This window comes from Myodes glareolus, chromosome 4 (genome assembly GCF_982192425.1).
Source record: "Myodes glareolus chromosome 4, mMyoGla1.1, whole genome shotgun sequence".
Classification (NCBI taxonomy): Eukaryota; Metazoa; Chordata; class Mammalia; order Rodentia; family Cricetidae; genus Myodes; species Myodes glareolus.
The window spans coordinates 33,850,562-33,873,292 of NC_142029.1; the positions used below are offsets into that span (position 1 = coordinate 33,850,562).

The 22,731-nt window shown below is 39.6% G+C and overlaps 1 protein-coding gene across 1 annotated transcript; it reads left to right on the plus strand.

The window, feature by feature from the left end:
- The first annotated feature begins 1,534 nt into the window (after window positions 1-1,534).
- Window positions 1,535-21,516, plus strand: Arpp19 (cAMP regulated phosphoprotein 19). Its single transcript, XM_048424122.3, has 4 exons — window positions 1,535-1,630; window positions 1,815-1,869; window positions 15,876-15,998; window positions 19,777-21,516. The coding sequence occupies exons 2-4, from the start codon at window positions 1,825-1,827 to the stop codon at window positions 19,945-19,947; spliced, it is 339 nt and encodes a 112-aa protein (XP_048280079.2). The 5' UTR covers window positions 1,535-1,630; window positions 1,815-1,824; the 3' UTR covers window positions 19,948-21,516.
- Window positions 21,517-22,731: the final 1,215 nt, after the last annotated feature.

Below are 22,731 nucleotides of genomic sequence, written 5' to 3' on the forward strand. Positions count from 1 at the left end.
CAAGGTCAAGCTGAGGATGACCTTGAACTTCTTGATCCTTCTTCCTCTACCTCCCCCATGCTAGAAGTATAGGCACGCAGGCATGCATCACCATGTTGGTTTTATGTGGTGTTGGGAGTCAAACCCGTTCCAAGCAAATCAAATTATCCATCTACTACTGAGTTAAGTTCCTAGCGCTGCTCTCTCTCTCTCTTTCTCTCTCTCTCTCTCTCTCTCTCTCTCTCTCTGTGTGTGTGTGTGTGTGTGTGTGTGTGTATGTTGTTTTGGTGCTAGATAGAGAAATTGAATGCAGGAATTTGTACATACTAAGCAAACCCTGTAGCTGGAAGTTTCTGTCTCATCCAGTTCTGCAGTCATTCAGTCCCAAATAAACACACAGAGGCTCATATTAATTATAAACTTCTTGTCCTGTTAGCTCAGGTCTATTATCAACTAGGTCTTACAACTTAAATTAACCCTAGTTCTTATCTATGTCTAGCCACGTGGCTTGGCACTTTTTCTCAGTTTGGCATTGTCATCTTGCTTCCTCTGCATCTGGCTTATGACTGCATCTCTGACTTTCCTCTTCCCAGAATTCTCCTAGTATGTTAGCCCTACCTATACTTCCTGCCTGGCCACTGGCCAATCAGCATTTATTAAACCAATATGAGTGACAAATCTTTACAGTGTACAAAAGCATTATCCCACAGCAAAAACCTCTACCACTGAGGAGCTCCATACCTGCCTTTTGATATAGGGCCTCATTAAATTGCCCAGGGTGGCCTTTTAGTTACTCTATAGCCTAGGCAGGCATAAATTTGCCATCCTCTGCCTTAGCCTCCCAGACAGCTGGGATTACAGTCCTATCCCACAGGGTCCACCTTCAGTTTTCATGGCTTCCAAATTCCACATCCAATTATTAGGACCTTTCGATTGCTCCCCATGCCCTCCAAACCGCATCCGTTACCTTCCAATTCCTACTAGCTGAACGTGCAAGGCCACTTTATTCCAAGAGTTCTGAGGCATATTTCTTTGAAACCAGATGCGCCAGCAGGTGTAAGATGTTTTGTAGAATGACGAGTAGATACGAAGCCATAGGACTTTGCAATTAAGAAAGTCTTTATGGAGCTCAGTGTTTTGAGCTAACTGCCGTGAAAGAACAAGGAATGGAAGCTGAATTCATTCATTACTTATTTATTACATAGGAAATACCATGGTCTGGGGAGGATCTCAGAGTGAAATATTGGCCCTATCCCTAGTGTGGCTAATATGAAGAGGGAAGGCGACATTACCAAAGAGATCATAGTTCCTGTCTAATGATGCTGTGCTTATTGTGATTGCTTTGAAGAGATTGATCTAAGAAGAAAAGATCGTGCTGAGACAAGGTGGGGGAACTGAAGAAGTAATGGTGGAACGGGTTAAGCTGAAGTGGAGCTACTGCAGATCACAGTGCAAGCAGATGGGTAAATAAATGGGAGATCAGAGTAGTTTGGAAAGGCAAGAGAAGGGAGGAAAGACCATGCTACAGATAAACTACAATTCCCAGGAAGCACTGTACGCTCACGGACGGAAGTGAGGTGAGGCGCGAGCCTCAACCTTTGAGGGAAAGAGGAAGTGCTTGGGCGTCGCAGGGCCGGAGGCGCGGGGATAGGTAAGTAAGGGCGCGGCGCGGGAGTCTGGCGGGCCTGGGCTGCGGGAGCCACGGCGGGCGGGAGCCGGGTAGCCGTGTCGTCACAAGGCGACAGCCGCCAGCCCGGCGGGCAGCTGGGCAGGCAGAAGGCAGCGGGCGGCCTTGCCACCCGGTAATCAGTCCCCTCCCGGCGTCTCTTCTGCAGAAGGAGCACCATGTCCGCGGAAGTCCCCGAGGCAGCGTCGGCGGAGGAGCAGAAGGTGAGCGTGCGGCGGTGGCTCGGCGGCCTGAGGGAGCCAGGTGTGGCGGGATCCTTGGCCGGCGGGCCTGCGGGAGCGCGGCCCGACGGAGCCTTCCGCTGGTGGCTGCCTGGCGACCCCACACGAGATGGTCGGCTCCTCCCGCAGCCGGAGCCCCCGGAGGCTTGGACACCCAACGCTTCTCCCTGGTGCCTCAATGTGTCACTTGAGTATGCGAGAGAGCCAGGCCTCGGGCTCATGCCAGGGACCCAAGTTTTATTGTGAGCTTTTTATTTGCTTAGGACGTTGGTTTCCCCCGGAAGCGCTTCGACCACTTGTAAGCTTGCAGAGAACCCCCGAAGCGGTGTCTCTGTTCAGGGGGGCGATGCCGTTCTAGATCAGGATGGTGAGCCGCGTGGCCCCCATGATCTGTGTCGGTAAAGTACAGGTGATAGCGTCCTTTTCCTACGAGTGCTGTGAGGCCCAGCCGAGATCATGGAAACCCAGCACAACTCGGGCTCAAAAGTCCTGGCTGCTGGGGTTTGCACTTGACTAAAATTCGAGAATTGGAGCTTTACAAATTTGCACCACTCAGGTATTTCTCGAAACCTGGGGATGCTTTTGTTAGCTCATTTGTGTTTCCCTGACCAAGAAAAATGAGCTAGCCATCCGTCTAGGAATACGAGGCCTGTATGTTTATCTGGGCTGTTGCCTGCCTATTCCATCGTAGTTAATTGTTCCGATGCCTTGCCTTCCTGGGTACGTGAAATCAGTTAGCTAAGAAAGGAGAACAGCCCTTGGGCTCGTTTCTTACATTGTTTTAGGGAGAGTTCCCAACATTTTTTCTTAAAAAAAAAAAAAATCAAACTGCGCCTTTGATCCAGCACTCAGGCAAAAAAGCAGGCAGATGTCTGTGAGTTCCCGGCCAGCTGGAGCTACATAATGGCACCCTGTCTCAAATTAAATAATTGATGGTTAATAACAAGCTGCTTTACTGTAAATGAGATTTTGTCTAATGTTTAAACTTTCTTAGGGCTTATACTTTTGTTGTTTGTTTGTTTTGTTTTTCGAGACAGGGTTTCTCTGTGGCTTTGGAGCCTGTCCTGGAACTAGCTCTTGTAGACCAGGCTGGCCTCGAACTCACAGCGATCTGCCTGCCTTTGCTGGGATTAAAGGCGTGGGCCACCACTGCCCGGCTTTAGGGCTTATACTTAATGTTGCCCTTTAGATTAGTGCTCTGTGCACATCCCGTATGTTCTTAAGCATGTCAACTTTTCCTCTGTAATGTCTTCCATGTGATAGTTCCGTTCTGACAGTACTTGTAAATTAACTGATGAAAAGGAAAGCAAAGATAATAAAACACCACGTCATTTGGTTGTATCCTTTGCAAGAAGAAAGATTTCTTCTCCCTTCCTCCTTCCCTTTTTCTGCAGTAGGTCCTCTGGGGCAGCCTAGGCAAGGGCTTTACCACTGAGCTCTATTCCTGGGGTCCCCCTCTGCTTTTGTGAGAACAGCAAGTGAGAAGAAAAGAGAATATGTGTGTGCATGGCAAGTGCTTTACTGTCCCAGCTCCTACTCTGTCTTTTTGGGACAAGAACGGGTGTAGCTCAGGCTAGGTAAGACAGCATGGCCCTGAAACTATTGGTGTCGGTTACCGTGCTGGCCCTAACCTTCTTGTTTTTAAATGATCTCACTAAGTTGCCCAGACAAGCCTTGAATGGTGATCCTCTAGGCTCAGACACCAAGTGACTCAGGTTATAAACCTGTGCCATGAGGGCCAGCTGAGTAATGAATTTTGGAAGCCAAAAAAAAAATCAAATAAAATGCATACAGTTTAAGGATTATAGTCTGAACAGTAAACTTAAATATTACCTGTTCTTATTGTAAGCTTTGATGTATTCACAATTGTTTAGGATTTAGGAACTCAAAGCCCATGCCTATCTTGTCTTAAATACACTGAAATAAATCTTGGTTTTAATCTGATACATTATGGTGTGGGAGGTGATTTTTTTTTTAATTTATTGTATGTTGGGGGTATTTGTGTAGAGGTCAGAGAATAACCTGCAGGAGCTGGCTTTCTCCTTTTACCATGAGAACTCCAGTATTGAATTTGGGTTGTCAGTATTGGTGGCTAGAACTCCCACCCATTGAACCATCCTGCTAGCCCTTGTTTAATTATTTTCCAGGCAGGGGCTCACTCTGTAGCCCTTGCTTGCCTTTGATGTGAAGTGCTTCTCTGGCTTTAAACCTCCCAAGTTCAAGGATTACAGTCCAGCTGCCACTATACCCAGCTAAAATAATTTTGGGTGACAGGATTTGTTAATGTGTTGCCAAAGTTTGAAGTATTGCTTTCTAGAGTATTTCTTTTGATTAAAATAGCCTAATATAATACCTGATATCAAGGATAACTTAAATGTTTTCTCTTTGAGATTTTTTTCTCTTTAAGCATTTTTTAGGTCTTCGTTTCTAGCTAATGTCATTAATATAAACTAGAGGCTGTTGGGAATGTGATGTCCCTTTTTGAATAAAGAGTGACTGTAGATTTTAAGTGCCTGAGGCATGAACACTATCCTTAAACAAGAGGAAAATGTGCAAAGTCACTTCTGTGTTCTAGTGAGCCAAATCACCTGTTTCTTCTATTTGGAAGAACAGTTACATGACCTAAAAAGTTGATTATTGTCTCTATTCCAATTTGACCTTTTAATTATAGCCAAAGTATTCAGTTAAAAATACTTTTAAGGTTTTGTGGTAGGTTAGCTTGTTGTCTTTAAAAGTTTAAGATAGCGGGGCCTTGCAAGGAGTAGGACAAGGTCACTGTTTCTACCCCTGATAAATGGCACACACTCATGTTAAGAGAGGAAATATACAGACCAATGGTTATAAAATTAGAAAGCAAAATTTTTTAAAAGAGAAGGCAATCAGATAGGCACCTATTTTTAATTAGGTTATTAATTAGGTATGTGTGAGCATAAAAACACAGATATCTCTTTCTTTGTATCAGTCTTAAACAAAAACGCAGCCTATCTATAAACTATTCATTATAGCTGGTATTGTGCTGAAACTAAATATATTGAGAAATGGTAGCTGCTGTTAAATGTTAACTACCCTATTGGCCATGTGATGATGATGGCCAAGTTCTCCTTTTAACATAAGCTATGAGGTCATTTAACTATTTAGAACTGAAGATAATTTTAAAATTAGTTCTAGCTAGGCATAGTGGTTCACACCTAATAACCCCAGCAGTTAGGAAGCAGAAGCTGTCCAGTATAATAGAGTGAGTCCATGGTGATAAAGCATAGGAACTTTAACTTTGATCCACTTTAAAAATATGAACAAAACTAAATACATAATTTTTGTGTGTGTTGTGGCTCAGGTTGGTTTTTTGTTGTTGTTGTTGTTTTGTTTTGTTTCTTTAAGATGCCAGTAGAGATTATTTTACTCAGGCTAGGTGAAATGTCTTAGAAAGACTGACTAGCTGAAGTAGAGCTCCCAACTGAAATATTCTATTAAAGAACACCTGGCCAGGCTGGAGAGGTAGTTCAGTTAAAGAACACTGGCTGCTCTTCCAGAGGAACTGGTTCTGTTCCCAGCACCGACATGGTGGCTCGCCACCATCTGTAACTCCAGTCCTCTTCTGACCTGGGTGCATGAGTAGTATACGGACATACATGCAGACAAAATACACAGACTTAAAAATAATTATTTTTTAAAGAGATACAGGCCAGGTGTGTAGCACACACTTTAAATTCAGTACGCTGGAGACAGAGGCAGATGGGTCTCTGAGTTTAAGGCTAACCTGGTCATATAGTGTGTTCTAGAACAGCCAGAGCTATGTAGAGAGACATTATCTCAAAAACAAACAAGCAACCCCCCAAAATACAAATACATACATGCATATATAGAGAGGAGGGGACTGTTGGTTTTGTGCGTGATGTAAAAAGAAGAGAACTGTTACATAGATTTGCAGTGAACCTCCTGTTCTCTCAAGGGCTGCCGTTGGTAGATGGGGGGTGACCTTGCACAGTCCAGGCTGGGGGTAAGTTTATCTTCCCGACTGTCTGCCACAGGATGAAGTCCAAGCTCACCAGCCCCTTTCATCACATTCTCTTGCTTCATCTCCTCTTGCCCACCCTGTTCCATTCTCTTAGTGATGCTTCCTCCATCCTTAGACAAAACCTGCTTGCCTACATCTTTGTGTGTCTAAATCCTACTTGCCTTTTCTTTAATCAGTGTTATGCTCTGATTAAAGCATAATTCATGATTCATGTGATAGGAAGGTGAAACTAATAGTAGTTTAAACAAGATAGAAGTTAGTTAGTTTTCTCTCTTCAAAAGAAGCACGAAAAGCTAACCCAAGGACTGGGATAGTGGTTCTGAGGTTTTCAAAACCCTTATGTCCTTTGTTGCTGCTCCACCATTCTTAGCACCTCAGTTCTTACTGCAGTATAGCTGCTTCAGTTTCAGACATTTTAGGCTCATTAAACCATGAGAAAGGACACAGAGGGCAAAAACTGTTTTCTCTCCTTCATGGAGGGCTTCCTAAATCTTGCACATGACATTTATCTCTTATCGACTGTTTGTTTTAATGTGTAAGGGTGTTTTGTCTGCATGTATGTCTGTGTATCTGTGTGCTGCTTGGTGCCCTGGAAGGTCAGAAGAGTGCATCAGATCACCTGCCTGGGACTGGAGTTAGAGACCATCGTGAGCCACTGTGTATGTGCTGGGGTTGAATCCAGGTCCTCTGGAAGAGCAGCCATTGCTTTTAACCACGGAGCCATCTCTGATGTCTTCTAATGACAAAACTTGTCTAATGCATTTTCCTGAACATCCCTAATCATATGTGTAGCATGATTGCTTCCTTTTATCAGTGTTTAGCAGTACATGTAAATTTGCCGCCCTCCCCAACCCCTGTTTTTAAAAAATTATAGTTAATTTTGATCTTGATATTTTTTGGTAGGCTTAATAATGTTCTTTTTCTCTATCCAGACAGATTTCTCTCTTGTTTGTCCCATGGGATCTCCTATCCCAGACTGGCCTTGAACTAAAAGGGTAGTCAGGATGAGTTTGGACTCCTTGCCTCATTACCTCTACCTCCTGAGTACTGGAGTTTCAGTCATGTCCCACCAACCTTGTGAATTACATTTCCAGCCCTACCAGCTTGTTAGATTTGCTTCTGTAGTATGTATAAGATTTGTACTTTGTAACTTACATTCCTGAACCTGTGGCATCAAATGTTCTCAAGCTGATGGTAAATCTATCTATGTAGAAAGTTTCTTGGATTTATGGACGCAGTTGAAAGACATTGTTCCTTCCGGAGACTTTTACTTACTGTCATTGAATGCCAAGCACTGACAAATCTTAAGGATTTACAGAACAAAAGTGACTCTGTAAATTGGTAACAGTAGTTTAACCTTCCTTTGTTTGTTTTTCGAGACAGGGATTTGCTGTAGTTTTAGAGCCTGGCCTGGAACTAGCTCTTGTAGACCAGGCTGGCCACGAATTCACAGAGATTCGCCTGCCTCTGCCTCCCGAGTGCTGCTATTTAAGACATGTGCCACCACCGCCCGGCTAGTTGAACCTTCCTAATAATGTCGTTAAAGGTGTGTTGGCCTTTGTTAATTCATCAGTGCCTTAGTGAACATGTTGCCATATTGCTCAGCAGACAGAGAACTGATTGGAGTGCTCAGGTTTTACTGCTGAGCTATGTAACTTAGGCACAGGCTGAAAATGTTTCGATAGAATTATTATCAGCTTATTAGAATATAAAATAATCATTTAACTTTTTTTCAGTACTAAAGATTGAACCTAGGAAATATCATGCATATGTGAAGCAAGCATTGTACCACTGAGATACATCCCAGACCTAATAATTTTTCAAAGACCTTTTGCTATTGTTGGTGCTGATCTATTGAACCTGGGACCTCATGAATTTTAGATTGTACTTTGCTACTGAACTCTAGCCCTTGAATGTTTCCAAATATGTGTTCATAGCTTATGCCTTCGTAACAAAGGGTTTCTAATGTATTCTAATAGTAAAACTCACAGAAATACATGTGTTAATCTTAGTTCATGTTTACATTTGATAAGGATTAGATTCTCTAAGTGTAGACTATACGAAGACAGTTATAACCACCCCACTGTTATTTGTTAAGAAGTCACTTAGTTATATAGGCATACTTTATTTCATCGTGTATTATTAAAATATATAAACCTGTGACTGTAGGCAGAGTTTTCCTGTCCTAGGAGCCACTTCCAAATTACCATACAGAGACTTATATTAATTGTAAATGTTCGGCTAATGACTCAGGCTTGTTACTAGTTCTTACACTTAAATTAACCCATATTTCTCTTTAGACTTTGCCACATGTCATGGCTTGTTACTTTATTTTCTACATGTCCTGCTTGCTCAGCAGCTCTGACTCCACCGTTCTTTCTCCCAGCATCCTCAGTCTGATCACCCGCCTATACTTTTTGCCTGACTCTCAGCCAATCAGCATTTTATTAACAATGAGCATAATCCACAGCATGTGATGCAAAAGGTTTTAAAGAATAAAATTTCAAAATCAGCTTTGAATTTTTAAAACTACTTTTCTTCCTGAGTTTGACATTTCTTTTTAAGCTTTTTAAATTTTATTAGTGAGTGAGTGTGAGTGTGCAAGTGCCCATCTACCACAGTATATATGGGCAGAATAGAGAACAACTTGTGGGAGTCTGTTCTCTCCCACCATCCGGGACCCAGGGATCAAACTCAGGCCATTAAGCTTGGTGACAAGTGGCCCTTTACTTTTGTGGGGGCTTTTTGAGTTTCTTTGGTTGGTTGGGGTTTGTTGTTGTTGTTGTTTGATTGATTTTTTTTTTTTTTTAAAGACAAGGTTTCTCTGTATCCCTGTCCATTCTGGCACTCTCGATTAGACCAGGCTGACCTTGAACTCTAGAGTCTTGTGCCTCTGTCTCCCGAGTGGTGTGATTAAAGGCTTTGTCAGCAAGCCTGCCCAGCTTCCTTTACTATTGGTTTTGTTTGTTTGTTTGTTTGTTTTTTAAGACTTGGTTTTATATATTGCATCCTGGCTTGAAACTCGTGATTTTCTTGCCTCCAGTTACACATGCTGGGGTTACATATGCCCAATTTTTAAGTTTTTGTTTAACAATCTCATTTTGTATCCCCAGCTGGCCTGGAAATCACTAGAACGCCCAAGCTGTCCTCAAGCTTGTAATCTTGCCTAGAAGTTTGAGGCTGCCTGGCTCTTACTGGTTTCTTTGCTTCTTGCCCTTTTCCTGACCCCTGCTGTGGACTAAACTCAGGTCTTCATGCTGCCCAAGCAACTGCTCTTAAATAGTTGAATTAAGGGTACACATATATATAGTCTTTGTGTGACTTCCTTTTGTTTTGTATTGAGGCAGGTATCAATAGCCAGTCAGTCCCTGAACTCACCATAAACGTCCACAAATCCTTGAATACTAAGAATGTTGGCATATGTAATCAGACCTGATCCGTCTTCCCTCCCTCCCTCCCTCCCTCCCTCCCTCCCTCCCTCCCTCCCTCCCTCCCTCCCTTCCTTCCTTCCTTTTTTAACTCTTATCAGGGCTTCATGAGATGGCTTAGAGTGTTAAGGTTCTTGCCTTTAAGCCTGATAGCTTTAGTTTGATCTCCAGATCTTAGGTGGTGGAATAAGAGAACCAACTCCTGCAAGTTATCCTTTGACTTCCACACTTCTGTTGTTGTGATATGCAGATACCCCACACAACATACATACATGTAAAAGAAATTATTGGGATCTTTTTTTGTAAAACCAAGTACTTGTAAGATAAATATAAGTAAATGCTGTCTCCTTTAGGATGGGGCATAATGAGCTCTCAGTTTTTCCAGCTGACATTGAACTCATACTCAAGTGATTCTGCCAGCACACCCAGCTAATGATGAACTAGCTGCCTAGTTCTTAAGTGTGCTGATTTCAAGCCTTTTTTTTTCCTATAATAAGTTGATAACTCCTCACGCTGACTAACATAGGAAGACCAGAGTTCCTAGGATCTGCCTAGAAATTATCCTTTGTAGCAACAAAGTCCACAGTAACCTGAATGGCTTCTCTGCTCCTGACATTGCTCATAGTTGAAAGCAGAAATCATCAAAGCCTTGCTGCCATGCCAGTCTCCTCCAAGGGTGAAATTCCAGACCCTAGGCTTTCATTCCTGGGGTAAAACAGCTCTGTTGCTGCTGGGTGGCACCTTTAATCCCAGAGGCAGGCGCAGGTGAATCTCTGTTAGTTTGAGGCCTGCCTGCTCTACCAGAGCTAGTTCAAGGACAGCTAGGACTCTTACACAGAGAAACCCTATCTCAAAAAGAAAAAAGAAGAGAAAAAGAAAGAAAAGAAAAAGGAGAAAAACCAGTACTGTTCCTGGGTGGGTCTCTAGTGCCAGTTAGGTTTCTTTCCTTCAAAGGATAAAACAGCAGTGACTATCTTCGATCCCTGTTGTGCTGGGACCTACTTGCATGATTGGGCACCTGTGTTAATTTTATACAACACACAGACTTGTACCTTCTCATCGTAGGTACCAGTAAGTAGTACTTGCCATTCCATGCCCACCATGGGCACTGCACAGAGAGCAGGGCCTCTGTATTTCTGTTTTGTTTGTTAGTTTGTTTTGAGGCAGAGTTTCTTTGTGTAACCCTGGCTGTCCTGGAACTAACGCTGTAGTTCAGGCTAGCCTCAAACTCAAGAGATCCACCTTCTCTTGAGATTAAAGGCGTGCCAGTCACCACCTGACTGTCCTATATATTTCTAAAAATACTTTTGTCTTAGTATCTATGTTACTCAGTATAGGTGCGCTAGCTCTTATTTGATTAGGGCTTGTTTAATACGTTATTTTCCCTGTTTATTTTCTACCTATGTCACTTATTTTTAAATTTTACTTGGTAAGTGACTAGTTTTTGTTGTTTCTTATTCTGTCTCTAAATTTTTATCTGTTCATTTATTAGTTTATTTTTGGCATTTTGAACAGGCTGTCCTGGAACTTGCTATGTTGACCATGCTTATGGACTTGGTGTCAATCCTTTCTGATTGTCTCTCTTGGCTTCCAGCTACAGATTTAAATGGACAGGTCCATCAGTCCTTTTATGGTTATTGTGATTATTGATATTTTCATTGTTTTTTTGTTTGTTTGTTTTTATTTTTCATCTCACCCTTTGCTGCTTTCCTTTTTTCATTTTGAGCAAATCATGTTTACTTTGTCCCTTTGTTATTATGGTGCTGTGTGGTTAGTACCTAGTCCCGTTATTATTTTATTACTTTCCCCATTAATTTTCTTTTCTTCACTACTAAACTACCAATTTGGAAATAAAGCAATTATGCTTTATTTTTGTTTAGTTAGCCCCATTTAAAACTTTATTATGCAAGCCAGGTGGTGATGGCACATGCCTTCAATTCCAACACTCAGGATGCAGAGGCAGGCAGATCTCTATGAGTTTAAGGGCAACCTGATCTATAGCACAAGTGCCAGGACAGCCAAGGCTACACAGAGAAACCCGTCCCGAATAAATAAAAGATCACTTATGTATTTATTTCCTCATGGCTCTGACTCAATATCTGATAAAATGTCACTTAAAGAAAGGGATTACTTTTGCTTAGAGGTTGAGGAATGGCTAGGAATGTATGGTAGCATGAGCCAGTGCATCTATAGCCAGGAAGCAGAAATGAATGTTGGTGTTCATCTTTCTCCCTTTACCCTCTTCTCATATTTTGTGTGTGTGTGTGTGTGTGTGAATACGCATGTGCGTGCACATGTACGTGTTTTTAAGTGCACATATGAAGTCCAGAAGAGGACATCACATTTTTTGAAGCTGGAGTGACAAGTGTTTGTACAATATGTGCCTTATTATATAGGTGTTAGGATCCAAACTCCAGTCCTTGTGGTTGTATAACTTCTCTTAAACCATTGAGCCATCGCTTTAGTCCACTTCCTTTTTAAATTTCAGTCTAGTGCCCCAGCCAATAAAATGATATTGACAACATCTAGGGTAGATCTTGCTACCTAATTAACCATCTATATAAACTCCCTTACAAATATACCTAGAGATTATGGTTCCTATCATGTTTTGATAGTCAGTATAAACCCATCACGACTTCCACATCTAACATGTAAATTAAAAACACTATCCTGTTGTATGTTTTTCTTTTTTGTCTTATTTTGTTTTTGCAGCACTTGGAATTGAACCTGGGGCCCTGCCCATTCTTGGCAAGTGCTTTATACTGAGCCACACCCCAGCCCTTTGTTGCCTACCTCCTTCCCTCTCAGGTGCAGGAAATTGTGAGTCTAGGGCCTCTGTGCTCTCTGACAGAGGCGACATCCCTGGCCCTGAATCTCTCCCTTTACCCCCTCCTGCAAAAGACATCTAGGGTATAAAGATTTGATGTATATGCAACCTATTGTTTTGTTTGTTTGTTTGTTTGTTTTATTTCATTCTCTTTATCTCAAATCTTTTTCTCCTTTCAGTTTGTTTTCTTTCTTAGCTCAAGTAAATGTTCAGGAATGTCTTTGATGTTCAAGAACCTGTAGTCATAGCAAATTCTATCTGCTTCCATTTTTAGCATAACTACAGGTATAAATTATTCCACTTGATTTTTATTAAGGATCGTATGAAGAGGACAAGAACAAAAGCTACTTGACATAGTTCAAACAGAAAGGAAATGGTTTGGGGTGCTAGATTACAAATTCTTGAAAAGGTTGGAAGGACAGAGGGAGAAATAAAGAGATGTTTCCAGAGGCAGGGATTGAAGAATGTCTCTGACTGTAAGAGTAAGTCCTGTTTGGAGCCTGCCATCTTCTACCCTACTGCCATGTAGCTGCTACAAGAGCCCTGATTATCTGTGAATACCCCACTGGAGGAACTAACAGGGTCCTGCTGCTCTGTAGCAGCATGATTAAGAAAAGAATAGGTTCTTTTCTCCCACACTTTTTTTTTTTTAATTTGTTGTGGCTATCATTGGCTACCTTATTGGAATACAGTTTGGAAAATGTAGTTTTAGCTTTCTGTTTGTACTGTTTGGGGAAGCGTGTAGAGCAGAGCAGTAATGGCTAAATGCCAGCAGCCCACCCCCACATGTTTATATCGATATAAGCAAATCTGTAGCTGTGTTAGAATGTTAGTGAAAGTCCAGCAGCTTGGAGTTATTTAATGTAAGGTCCTAAAACTTGTGCAGTAGATTAAGAATGGTTTTGTATGGTTCATGAAAAGTATTGTGGAAGTCTTGATAGTGCTTCACTTTGTTTTAAAGTGTAGTTTAGGTCTGTCTTTTCATATCTTTCCTTCTCTTATTGAATACAGAAAGTTTGACTTCATCTAGGAAATTGTAGTAGCAACACTTAATAATGTATTACGTATTGGCAAGGACTTTCAAGAATTAGATTCCCCTCTTTCTTCCTCCACCCTTCACTTCCTCTCACCTCTCTCTTCTCCCTGTCGTTCTCTCTTTGTTTTGAGATGGTCTCATTTGTCTCAAACTTTTGAGGTTCTAGGTTCAAGTAGTTGTCAAAAGAAGAGGGTTTAGGGTGTGTGTGTGTGTGTGTGTGTGTGTGTGTGTGTGTGTGTGTAAGAGAGAGAGAGAGAGAGACTGAGACTGTGCAGACGTGCTTCTGGAACTGGATATGTAGACCACCAGCCTAGCCTCATTTTTTTCTTGTGTGAGCATGAGTGTGGGTGCATGTGTGCTGCAATATACATGTAAATGCAATATACATGTGAATACAATATACATGTGAAGGTCAGAAGGCAACTCTCAGGACTTGGTTCTTGCCAACCACCATCAGAGACAGATTAAACTCGGGTTGCCAAGTTTATGTGGCAAGCTCCTTTAGCTGCTGTGTAATCTTTCTGGCCTAAGAAAATCTGATTCTGTGACAGGAAGGTTTGAAAGTTCTGAGACTAAAGGTCAGTAGTTGCCTTTGGCTCTTTTTCAATAGCAATATTTAAAATGGGCTAACTGTACAGGGAAACCCAAGAGTAATAGATTCTTGCATTCAGTTTTGCTTTGAAATTGCAGTTCTGAGAATGCCAGTGGATTGCAGTAGATTTGTGTAGAGAAGGGTGAGCAGCCAGCCACTAGATGTCGCTAAGGCTCTAGCACACCTTGCATTAAAAAATAAGACCTTATTTTTGTCTTAGCGTCTTCAGCTTTACGTAAGTGCAGTATCTTCATATCTTTACCTAGTTAGGTTCTACACTTTGTGAGACAGAAATTATGCATAAAATTAGGAACTGCCCCAACCCTCAGGAAGCAGAGGTAGATGGATTTCTTTGAGTCCAAGGCCAGCTTGGTCTGCATAGTTCCAGGACAGCCAGAGCTACAGAATGAAACCCTGTCCCAAAGACAAACATAAAATTCCTTAAAGAATTATGCCATTGTAGTTAATTTTTGTTTTCACTTGGGCATACAACTAGGCTTGCATACCAGCTGAAGTAGTGGTCTTAGCTTTTAAATGTGGCAGTAATGAGCAGCATGTTGATGTGCTTACGCACTGAGAGTTACCCGGGGTTTGTATTGTATCCCTCACATTTGAAATTTTGAACATACCATTCTTAAATGTAAGGACTGGAAAAATCATTATTTAGAGTCTTACCTGTGCCGAATACATAGGTAAATTTTGTATGAAGCATATGTGTGAATGCCACAGTAAGAGATTGGAAGTCAACATAGATACATGAAACTGCAGCCTAGAAAGTAGAAGTAGGACATCTGAAGCAGAAAAGGCAGGTTTATGTAAAGAGATTGGAAAACAAAGGATTTTCCCTCAAAATCCTCTAAGACATAAACGAGGCGCATAAAGGGAGTTGTTGAGGGCCAGAAGTGTTGATAATACAGAAGGGAATAGAATATAAATCATAAATGTGATTTTTGAGGAAAATCTAAAAAAAAATGCATGAGATTGAAAAGTTCCTAAGTTATTTACTTGCTATGTAAGAACAGTTGGCTTGACATTTATAGATTTAACATTTTGGCTATTTTTACTTCACAAATAACCTTAGAGATTCAAAATGAGCCAAAGTGAGGTTTTACCATTCAGAATGAGTCTGATAGCTAAAATTGCCCTTGCCAGCTGCCCAACCTCCCATAATAGGAGATCTGTGATTTTCTTGATTTATTGTTTCTGACGTGATAGGATAAATAAATTCTTTTCTGTAAAGATAGCATTTTGAAGAATGTGGGCTAAATCAAGATAGGTTTTGAGAAAATGATCTTCAGACACTGACAGGACCAGAGAGGTATAACCGAGTGCGGCCAAGTTTAATCCTTAGCCCAGGAGGGGAAATTTAATGACAGTCTTTTTAGAAAGCACTTTGATACCTAAAAATACGTGATCTCTTCGACATGAATGGAATTTGCCTTTTGTTGGTAGGAAATAAGGACTCACTGTATGCTGTCCTTGAACTTGATACAGTCTTCCTGCCTCAGACTCCTGGGTACTGTGATTAAAGGCATAAACTCTCACCTCCAGCCAGATGTGAGGATTAGTAAACATATTTCTCTCCTTTACAGACTTCAAGGTCTTTTGAATTCATTAGTTAGGAAAAACATGCTGGTATTTGGGCAGCTATTAATGTCTAGTAAAGAATCTTAGGAGTTTAAAATTCTACATGATTTTGAATGAATAGGAAATCAGAAAGGCCTTAGATTGTGGTGGTATTAAGAAGATTCTGTAAATATAGACAGAGAGCTGAAGAGTCCATAGAAGGAGACTAACTATAAATGTATTATACATGACTGAAAGTGACTGCAAGCCTTGAGAGCTGAGCTGTCTCGGTATTTTTATCCAGTGTGTGGGGTGTTGTACATGCATCACAGCTATGATAGAGCTGTCACATGGGACATTCGAGAAGAAAGACAGAGGCGCTGAGAAGGTTTCTCTGCTTGGTCTCTTAGTCAGAGGCTGGATTACTTGACATTCAACAACGAAAGTCAGAATCCAGATATTAAAAGGTGAATTATTTTCAAATCTGAGTTTTAATAGAAATAATTTACTTGAAATTATTTCAGGAAATGGAAGATAAAGTAACTAGTCCAGAGAAAGCTGAAGAAGCAAAGTTAAAAGCAAGGTACCCACACTTGGGACAAAAGCCTGGCGGGTCCGATTTCTTAAGGAAGCGATTGCAGAAAGGGGTAAGTTGTTGAGTAATGTCTACCTTCACGGGGAAATGAGCTCAGTGTGCTGACAGGCTGTGGGGTAGATGTCTGCATTTTTATCTCTGTATTTCAGGTGCATGTGTCTGTCTTTGTCAATATTTTACATACCTCATACCATGAATATGTATGAAAAGAATCGACTATAATGTTTTAAATTATAAGTATTTCAAGTATGTAGCATAGTATAGATGATAATGTAAGAGAAGTCCTGTAACCACCACCTTCATTTACTATTGATATGTTGTCACCTTTGTAAGAAACTAATTGTAGGCATAATTCAAATCTAACCTGTATTTTCTCTATGACCCTCCTCCCTCTTCTCTTCAAAAGAACCGATGTCTAGAAACTGGGGTTTTCACCCTACCACCCTTACTAAAGCTTACCTATTAGAAAGCAGGTCCCACGTAACATCCAGAAGCTTATGATCCTTTATAGAAATCATCTAATTTGCTTCATAGTTCGTTTCTTTAATCCAATTTGCACATTATAATCTTAGTAGTTCAAATTAATTAAAACATTTCATTATCTCTTAGTTTCTAATTTTCTCTCAACTCCTTCTGTTTGAAAAATATTAAAAAATTAGGATTAAAGCACATTTGAATTCTTTATTATATGAGGATCAGAGAATGAATGATGGAGTATATGTGGAAGACAATTACTTATTATAGAAGATGCTAGATTTTTATGTTTCTCTTTAAGTCAATACCTTAAGCGTATTGGTATCCGCTGCTTATATATAAAAAACAAGTCTGTGGGTGTGCACCATAGTTACATATGGACTATTTTCTCAACTCTGAACAAATAACATGTTTTTTAACTTGTGAAATGAAAGGATTCACATCTTTCAAATAATATATAGACAATTATGTTAAATATAGAAAAATGTAAATTTTTTATGCCATAAAACAGAATCTAGTAGGGAAATTATTCCAAATATCAGGATCTTTAAAAACATTAACATGACTCTAAATAAAGGAATTTAACAGAGGAAGTAATGACTGTTTACATGCATGATAGAAATCATACTAACTTCAGCCAAAGTGGGAAAATACTTAGAATAATTCCTGCTACTGAGCTTGAAATTGAATGTAACTAATAGATAACTTGTTTTGTATAAACATTAAAATTATTACTCTTAATTTTCAAAGTGTTTTATGGAAGATTTATGGAAGTATTTACATTGTTTGACTAATCTCTTATAAATTAATTTTAGGGTATAATTCAGTATGAGAAAAATATCTTCAAATTTGAAGCTTTTTTTCCCCTCTTAAAGCTTTTACTATAATTAGAAGCAGCCTTATTGTTCATCATCAGAGAAATAGTAAGTTATAATCAGTCAACAAAGTAGAATATGTGGTTATATAAAATCATTGCAAAAATCATGTAATGTGTTAATAGAAATCTCACAGTGAGAACTGCATTCATTAGGAATCTAGCTGTGCAAAATGTTCATGTACTGTCTGCTTACAGTACTGTACGATTAGGTATATTTTCAGCTATGACATAATCATGTATAATCCTGGGCATCAAATTCATGTTTGTACTTGCCTCGTTATTAGTATTAGTTAAGAGATGGTTTCTCCGCAGCAGAATTAATATAACTCTTTTTTCTTTTTTTATTGAGCTATATATTTTTCTCTGCTCCCCTCCCTTCTTCTCTCCTCCCCATCTACCCTGTTCCATGATCCCCACACTCCCGATTTACTCAGGAGATCTTGTCTTGTTCTACTTCCCATGTAGATTAGATCCATGTATGTCTCTCTTAATTAATTAATGTATCTTAAGGTTGGTATTGTAGATGTAAACAGTTGGAAATGAAGTTGAATCAAATAATTCTATAGAATTTGAAATATGAATGTTTGAGTCGGAATAAGCTTTTTGTGCTTTGAATCAAATAATTCTATAGAATTTGAAATGTGAATGTTTGAGTCTATATTTTCTCAAACTATCAATGGAATAAGCTTTTTGTGCTTTGAATCAAATAATTCTATAGAATTTGAAATGTGAATATTTGGATGGTCAGTGAAGTAAGCTTTTTTGTTGTTGCTGTTGTTTTAGAATTTTTTTTTAAAGTCTGAGTCACAAAGTTCTAGATTTCAATTTTCTTCTGCCATGTTAGTTAACAAGCTAAGAGACTTTGTTTTATTATTTGAGAGGGTTAAATTGCATTTAATTACCGTATCAGATCTTTTTCTGTATTATTGGTGGTATTATGAAGTTAGTGTTATATAATATTTCCACTGCACTTTTAACAGTAATACTGTGTACATGGTGAACTATAGCCCATCAGAGTGGGTAAGGATTTGAACAGTCTAGCCCATGATTTTCTGTATTTGTAAGGTTTGTAAAGTACCAAGACTGAGGACCCAGTTCTAATAAACATAACTTTAAAGTTTGTCATGTTAGGTAATCACATACATAGTGTCAGTGCTGCTCAATTTTAGTGGGAAATTAGGCGTGGTGGAATGTATGTGATGTCAGTACTTGGGAGTTCAGGCATCCTGGGCTATACGAGGCATTTTCTCGAATGAATGAATGAATATGAAGAGAGGCTTTTGTAACATTACCTTCCATATGATCTAAAGTATATTTTATTTGGTTTTAAGGAGTTTGTATTACTTGAGATAGGGTCTTAGTATTGCTCACACTAGCTTGGAGCTTACTAAGTAGCTCAAGCTGACTTCAGACTTGCTCTCATTCCTGCTGCACAAAGACTCCAAATTGAGGATTGTGTATTCTCTTCAGCAGAAGATCCCAGTTATGCAATTAAATGAGATCCTTTTATGATTAATTTCTTTTTTTTTTTAGTATAAAACAGTTCTAGTTAGAAACTGAGTTCATTAAATTGGAGGAAATTATATGGTGCTTAGGCACGCAAGATAAGATAGGATAAAGAATCTTGCTTCCAAGCCTGTCAACCTTGGTTCAGTCCCCAGGACTCACGAGGTGGAATGAGAGAACCAACTGTGAAAATTGCCCTCTGATCTCCACATAGACTCTCTTGACACACATGCCCAGTAAATAAGTAAATATAGTTATTTATTTTAGTTTGTAGCGTTCAGTTTCTTACTTTGTAATTAAGTAACACACGTAAGAAATTTACCAGACTGCTTTGTTGTCCAGATGCCAGCAGTGCTCCATTTTCCTTTTTAAGACCGGGTCTCACATAGTTGAAGCAAGCTTTGAGCATCTGTCTTCCTGCCTTCACATCCTGAATGCTGAGATTCCAGGTGTGCCACACATACTTAGCTAGAAGCAGCTTCTTGATTTGGGAGCATTAGAATTCTACACTCATTTTAAAGCATCATACAGAAATGATACTGCAGCAACCTCAGACATACCTTGTCCGCATTTCATTGATAACTGTTCCATATGAAACTTGTACAGTGCTATCCAAAAAGTAGTTGCTATTCATAGATCCATTGGCCATTTTATTATTACCTTTTGCCAAACCCAGCCTTTAATGACCAAACCTTATCTTTGATTGTAAAAGTTGTTATGATGGTTGATTTTAATTGACCATTTTTTATCTCTCACTAGCTCTTGAACATTAGTTTATGTATAGCAGACATTCAGTAGGAATGGATATAAGCCAGACAGACCTCAAGCAAATTCCCCTGGTTGTCCTTAAGCTATTATTACAGTTTTATCATGGTGTTGGAGGCCTATGGTTTCTTCATTTTTCCATCCAAAATCAGTCCAATAGTATAAAGAACTTTTAAACTCTAATCTAATTTTTTGTTTTTGTTTGCAGCAAAAGTATTTTGATTCTGGGGATTACAACATGGCGAAAGCAAAGATGAAGAACAAGCAGCTTCCTGCTGCAGCCCCGGATAAGACAGAGGTCACTGGTGACCACATTCCCACTCCACAGGACCTTCCTCAACGGAAACCATCCCTGGTTGCTAGCAAACTGGCTGGCTGATTAAAAGAGCTGAACTGCATGAGTCTTCTAATGTCCTTATTTCTCCTACTATGTTCCTTACCCACTTTCTGTTTCCTTTCACTCACTGTCATTTGAAACTGACAGCTTTGCAGGTAGTGGTAGTGTGTGCTGCTGTTGTAAGGGAGCATACATATGTAGAGGTTTTGGTTAGTTTAACAGTGCACTGATGCAAAGGACATGTAACAGCAACTTAAGTAATTGACGTTATAATAATTGTACATATTACCTAGCTGGTGTAGGGCTGGCTCCAACAAGTAGCAAGCAAGTTTTACAGCTTTAATGTTCTGGCTTTCCTTCCTTCCTCATAATTACAGCTTTGTATGTTACTTTTATTTAATAGAACCTCTGTTATATTGACTTCTTCTGTATTTTCCTTTTGAATTTTGTAAGACAAGTTTAAGAACACAAGTTGGAAGACAAGTCACATAATTCAAACACAAGTAAATGGGCTGCAAAAGATTTGAATAACTGCTTGGACTTGACGGCCTTAAACCTGCTGTTTCAGCTTTAACAAGAGCATCTCACCTGGGCGATATTTGCCCGTTCTGGTGTGACTTGTGTGACTCCAATGCTTACCAGCTGTCGTTGAAGCTAGTGCTCTTCCTCGGTTCTGCAGTCTTGGGACAGCTTTCTTTGTTGAAGACGTGAATGGGTGTGCATGTGCACTGACTATTGCATTCACTTTTGTGCCATTTTTGTAAATACAATAGTTTTGCACAACCTTTTACAAAAGTCTGTATTAATTTCACCATATTAGAAAGTAGATAATGTGCCAACCAGAAGCACAAGACTTCCTACACAAATCTGCCCACCATTACTGCTTTTGTATAAGAATAGTTTACAATCTTGAGCTTATTAGAATACCAAACTAAAATCTACTCACCCTGATACAGAATTAAGCATTTTTATTTGTTACTAATACTCATGACTTTCAGTGGCCTTGTACAAATATGATATGTTGCTTAGGCATATCTTTTGTTCTATGCAGAACATTTCATTTTGACTCTTAAAAAAATTACAATTCATGTAATTTATATAAACTTTCTTAATGTCGAAACTTTTTACTTCCACACTCAACTTTGGGGATACTAAAGTTAAAGGCTTGCATTCTCTGCCTTCTATATTCTTCTCAACCCCCATCTTCTCTCTTTTGCTTCTGTGACTTGTGTTGGGCTGTTCCATTTATATGAGAACATACATATCTATATCTGTCTTTACTTTTTAAACTTGCTTAAATAAAAGGACTTTTGTGAGGGTTTTTTTGTTATGCTGAGGATCAAACCACTGTCTCACATGTGCTTAGCAAGCACTGTACTATGGAACTACACTCTTATCCCTAAGGGAACTTTATAATGAAGCAAGTAGTTGAAAAGATTGGTCTAGGAAACTGTCATGATTAGCTGAATTCTGGTAAATAATTTTAAGTAATTAGAGTGAACTAGGAGAATTTGGGCTTAACAATTACAGTGATTTATGTAGTAGGTAAAACATATTGAAATTAGGTTTCTCTTATACATGTCATTTTAATAAAATATCACTTTACTTTTACTTGTGGCTTATGTGTTAGTGAAAACATTAACACACTTTATTGGGACACATTTACTGTTGTCTTAGAGCTCTTCCCTCGGGGTGCTGGGGAGGCATACTGAGCCACAGCAGCCTGAGCTGATACTATTCTTTCTCTTCATCTTGGGCTGGGATGAGACCCTACCCCACTCTGGCAACCCAGGCATCGTTTTGTATTGTGGCTACATTTATGTACTCGCTTTCCTGTGGTTCCACACTAGTGATTAATCCTCCACTCAATCTGAAGGGCAGAAAAGCAACACACTCCACATTGGTAGTTTTACAGCTCAGTTCTGTGTAAATGCATTTGTAATGAGCAAATGGACTATTCTTATTCTGTAATATGCATAATTCACCATAGGGTTGGTATCTGATTTTTCTCCCGTGGATATTTGCCAGCCCACTACCTTTAAATTCATTAGATGCATCTGAAATCGGGGTGGCCATACTCTTCCTGACTACCAGACTCAGTTTATGACAAGTGAGTAACGCCTGCGTGAGTTTTGATTTGTATGATAGGACACTGATCTTTAACCTACCTCAAGACTTGAGGATCTGTGAAATACTAAGTGCCCCAAATAAAATATCACTATCAAAAGTAAGTTTCCTCACTGAACCAACCTGCCTTCTATAAAGTAACAGTGCTTAAGTAAAATCTCAGGATTTTCCAGAAGGAAAGACCTGTTAAGGATTTGTACGTATAGCTGCATAGCTTCCATTATTGGTGCTTGAGAGAAGTTTTACATTTTCCTGTCTTTTGTTCTGCTTCAAAATTCAGTTTATTGTAGACATGTTTGCAGGATTTTTGGTCATCATTTAGTGAAGACTTTGATTAAATGAGCTTATTTGTCCATTTGTATGTCCAAGTTGTGTCTAAGGAATGACTAGTTTTAATGTTAGAGTAAAACTGAAGTTGATAAAAATACTAAAGGCAAACTAGCTAAAGTCTATTTTGTTCAGTAACTCCTATGAGAAATACCTGGAAGGCTACATCTGCCTAACAGCTGCAGCTTGTGTCTAGTTGGAGTAGCGTTGGGATAGATTGAGGGGCATGTTTGTAATCCACGAGTTGTTAGATAATTTTGTGCTGCTGGCCTGGAAACATGTCCAAACTGTTTAAAGCAGTCATGGCAAGGCCTCCTCTTGTTATTACTTCCACAGTTAGAATTAGTTGCTCTTTTTACTTGATGTGCCCAA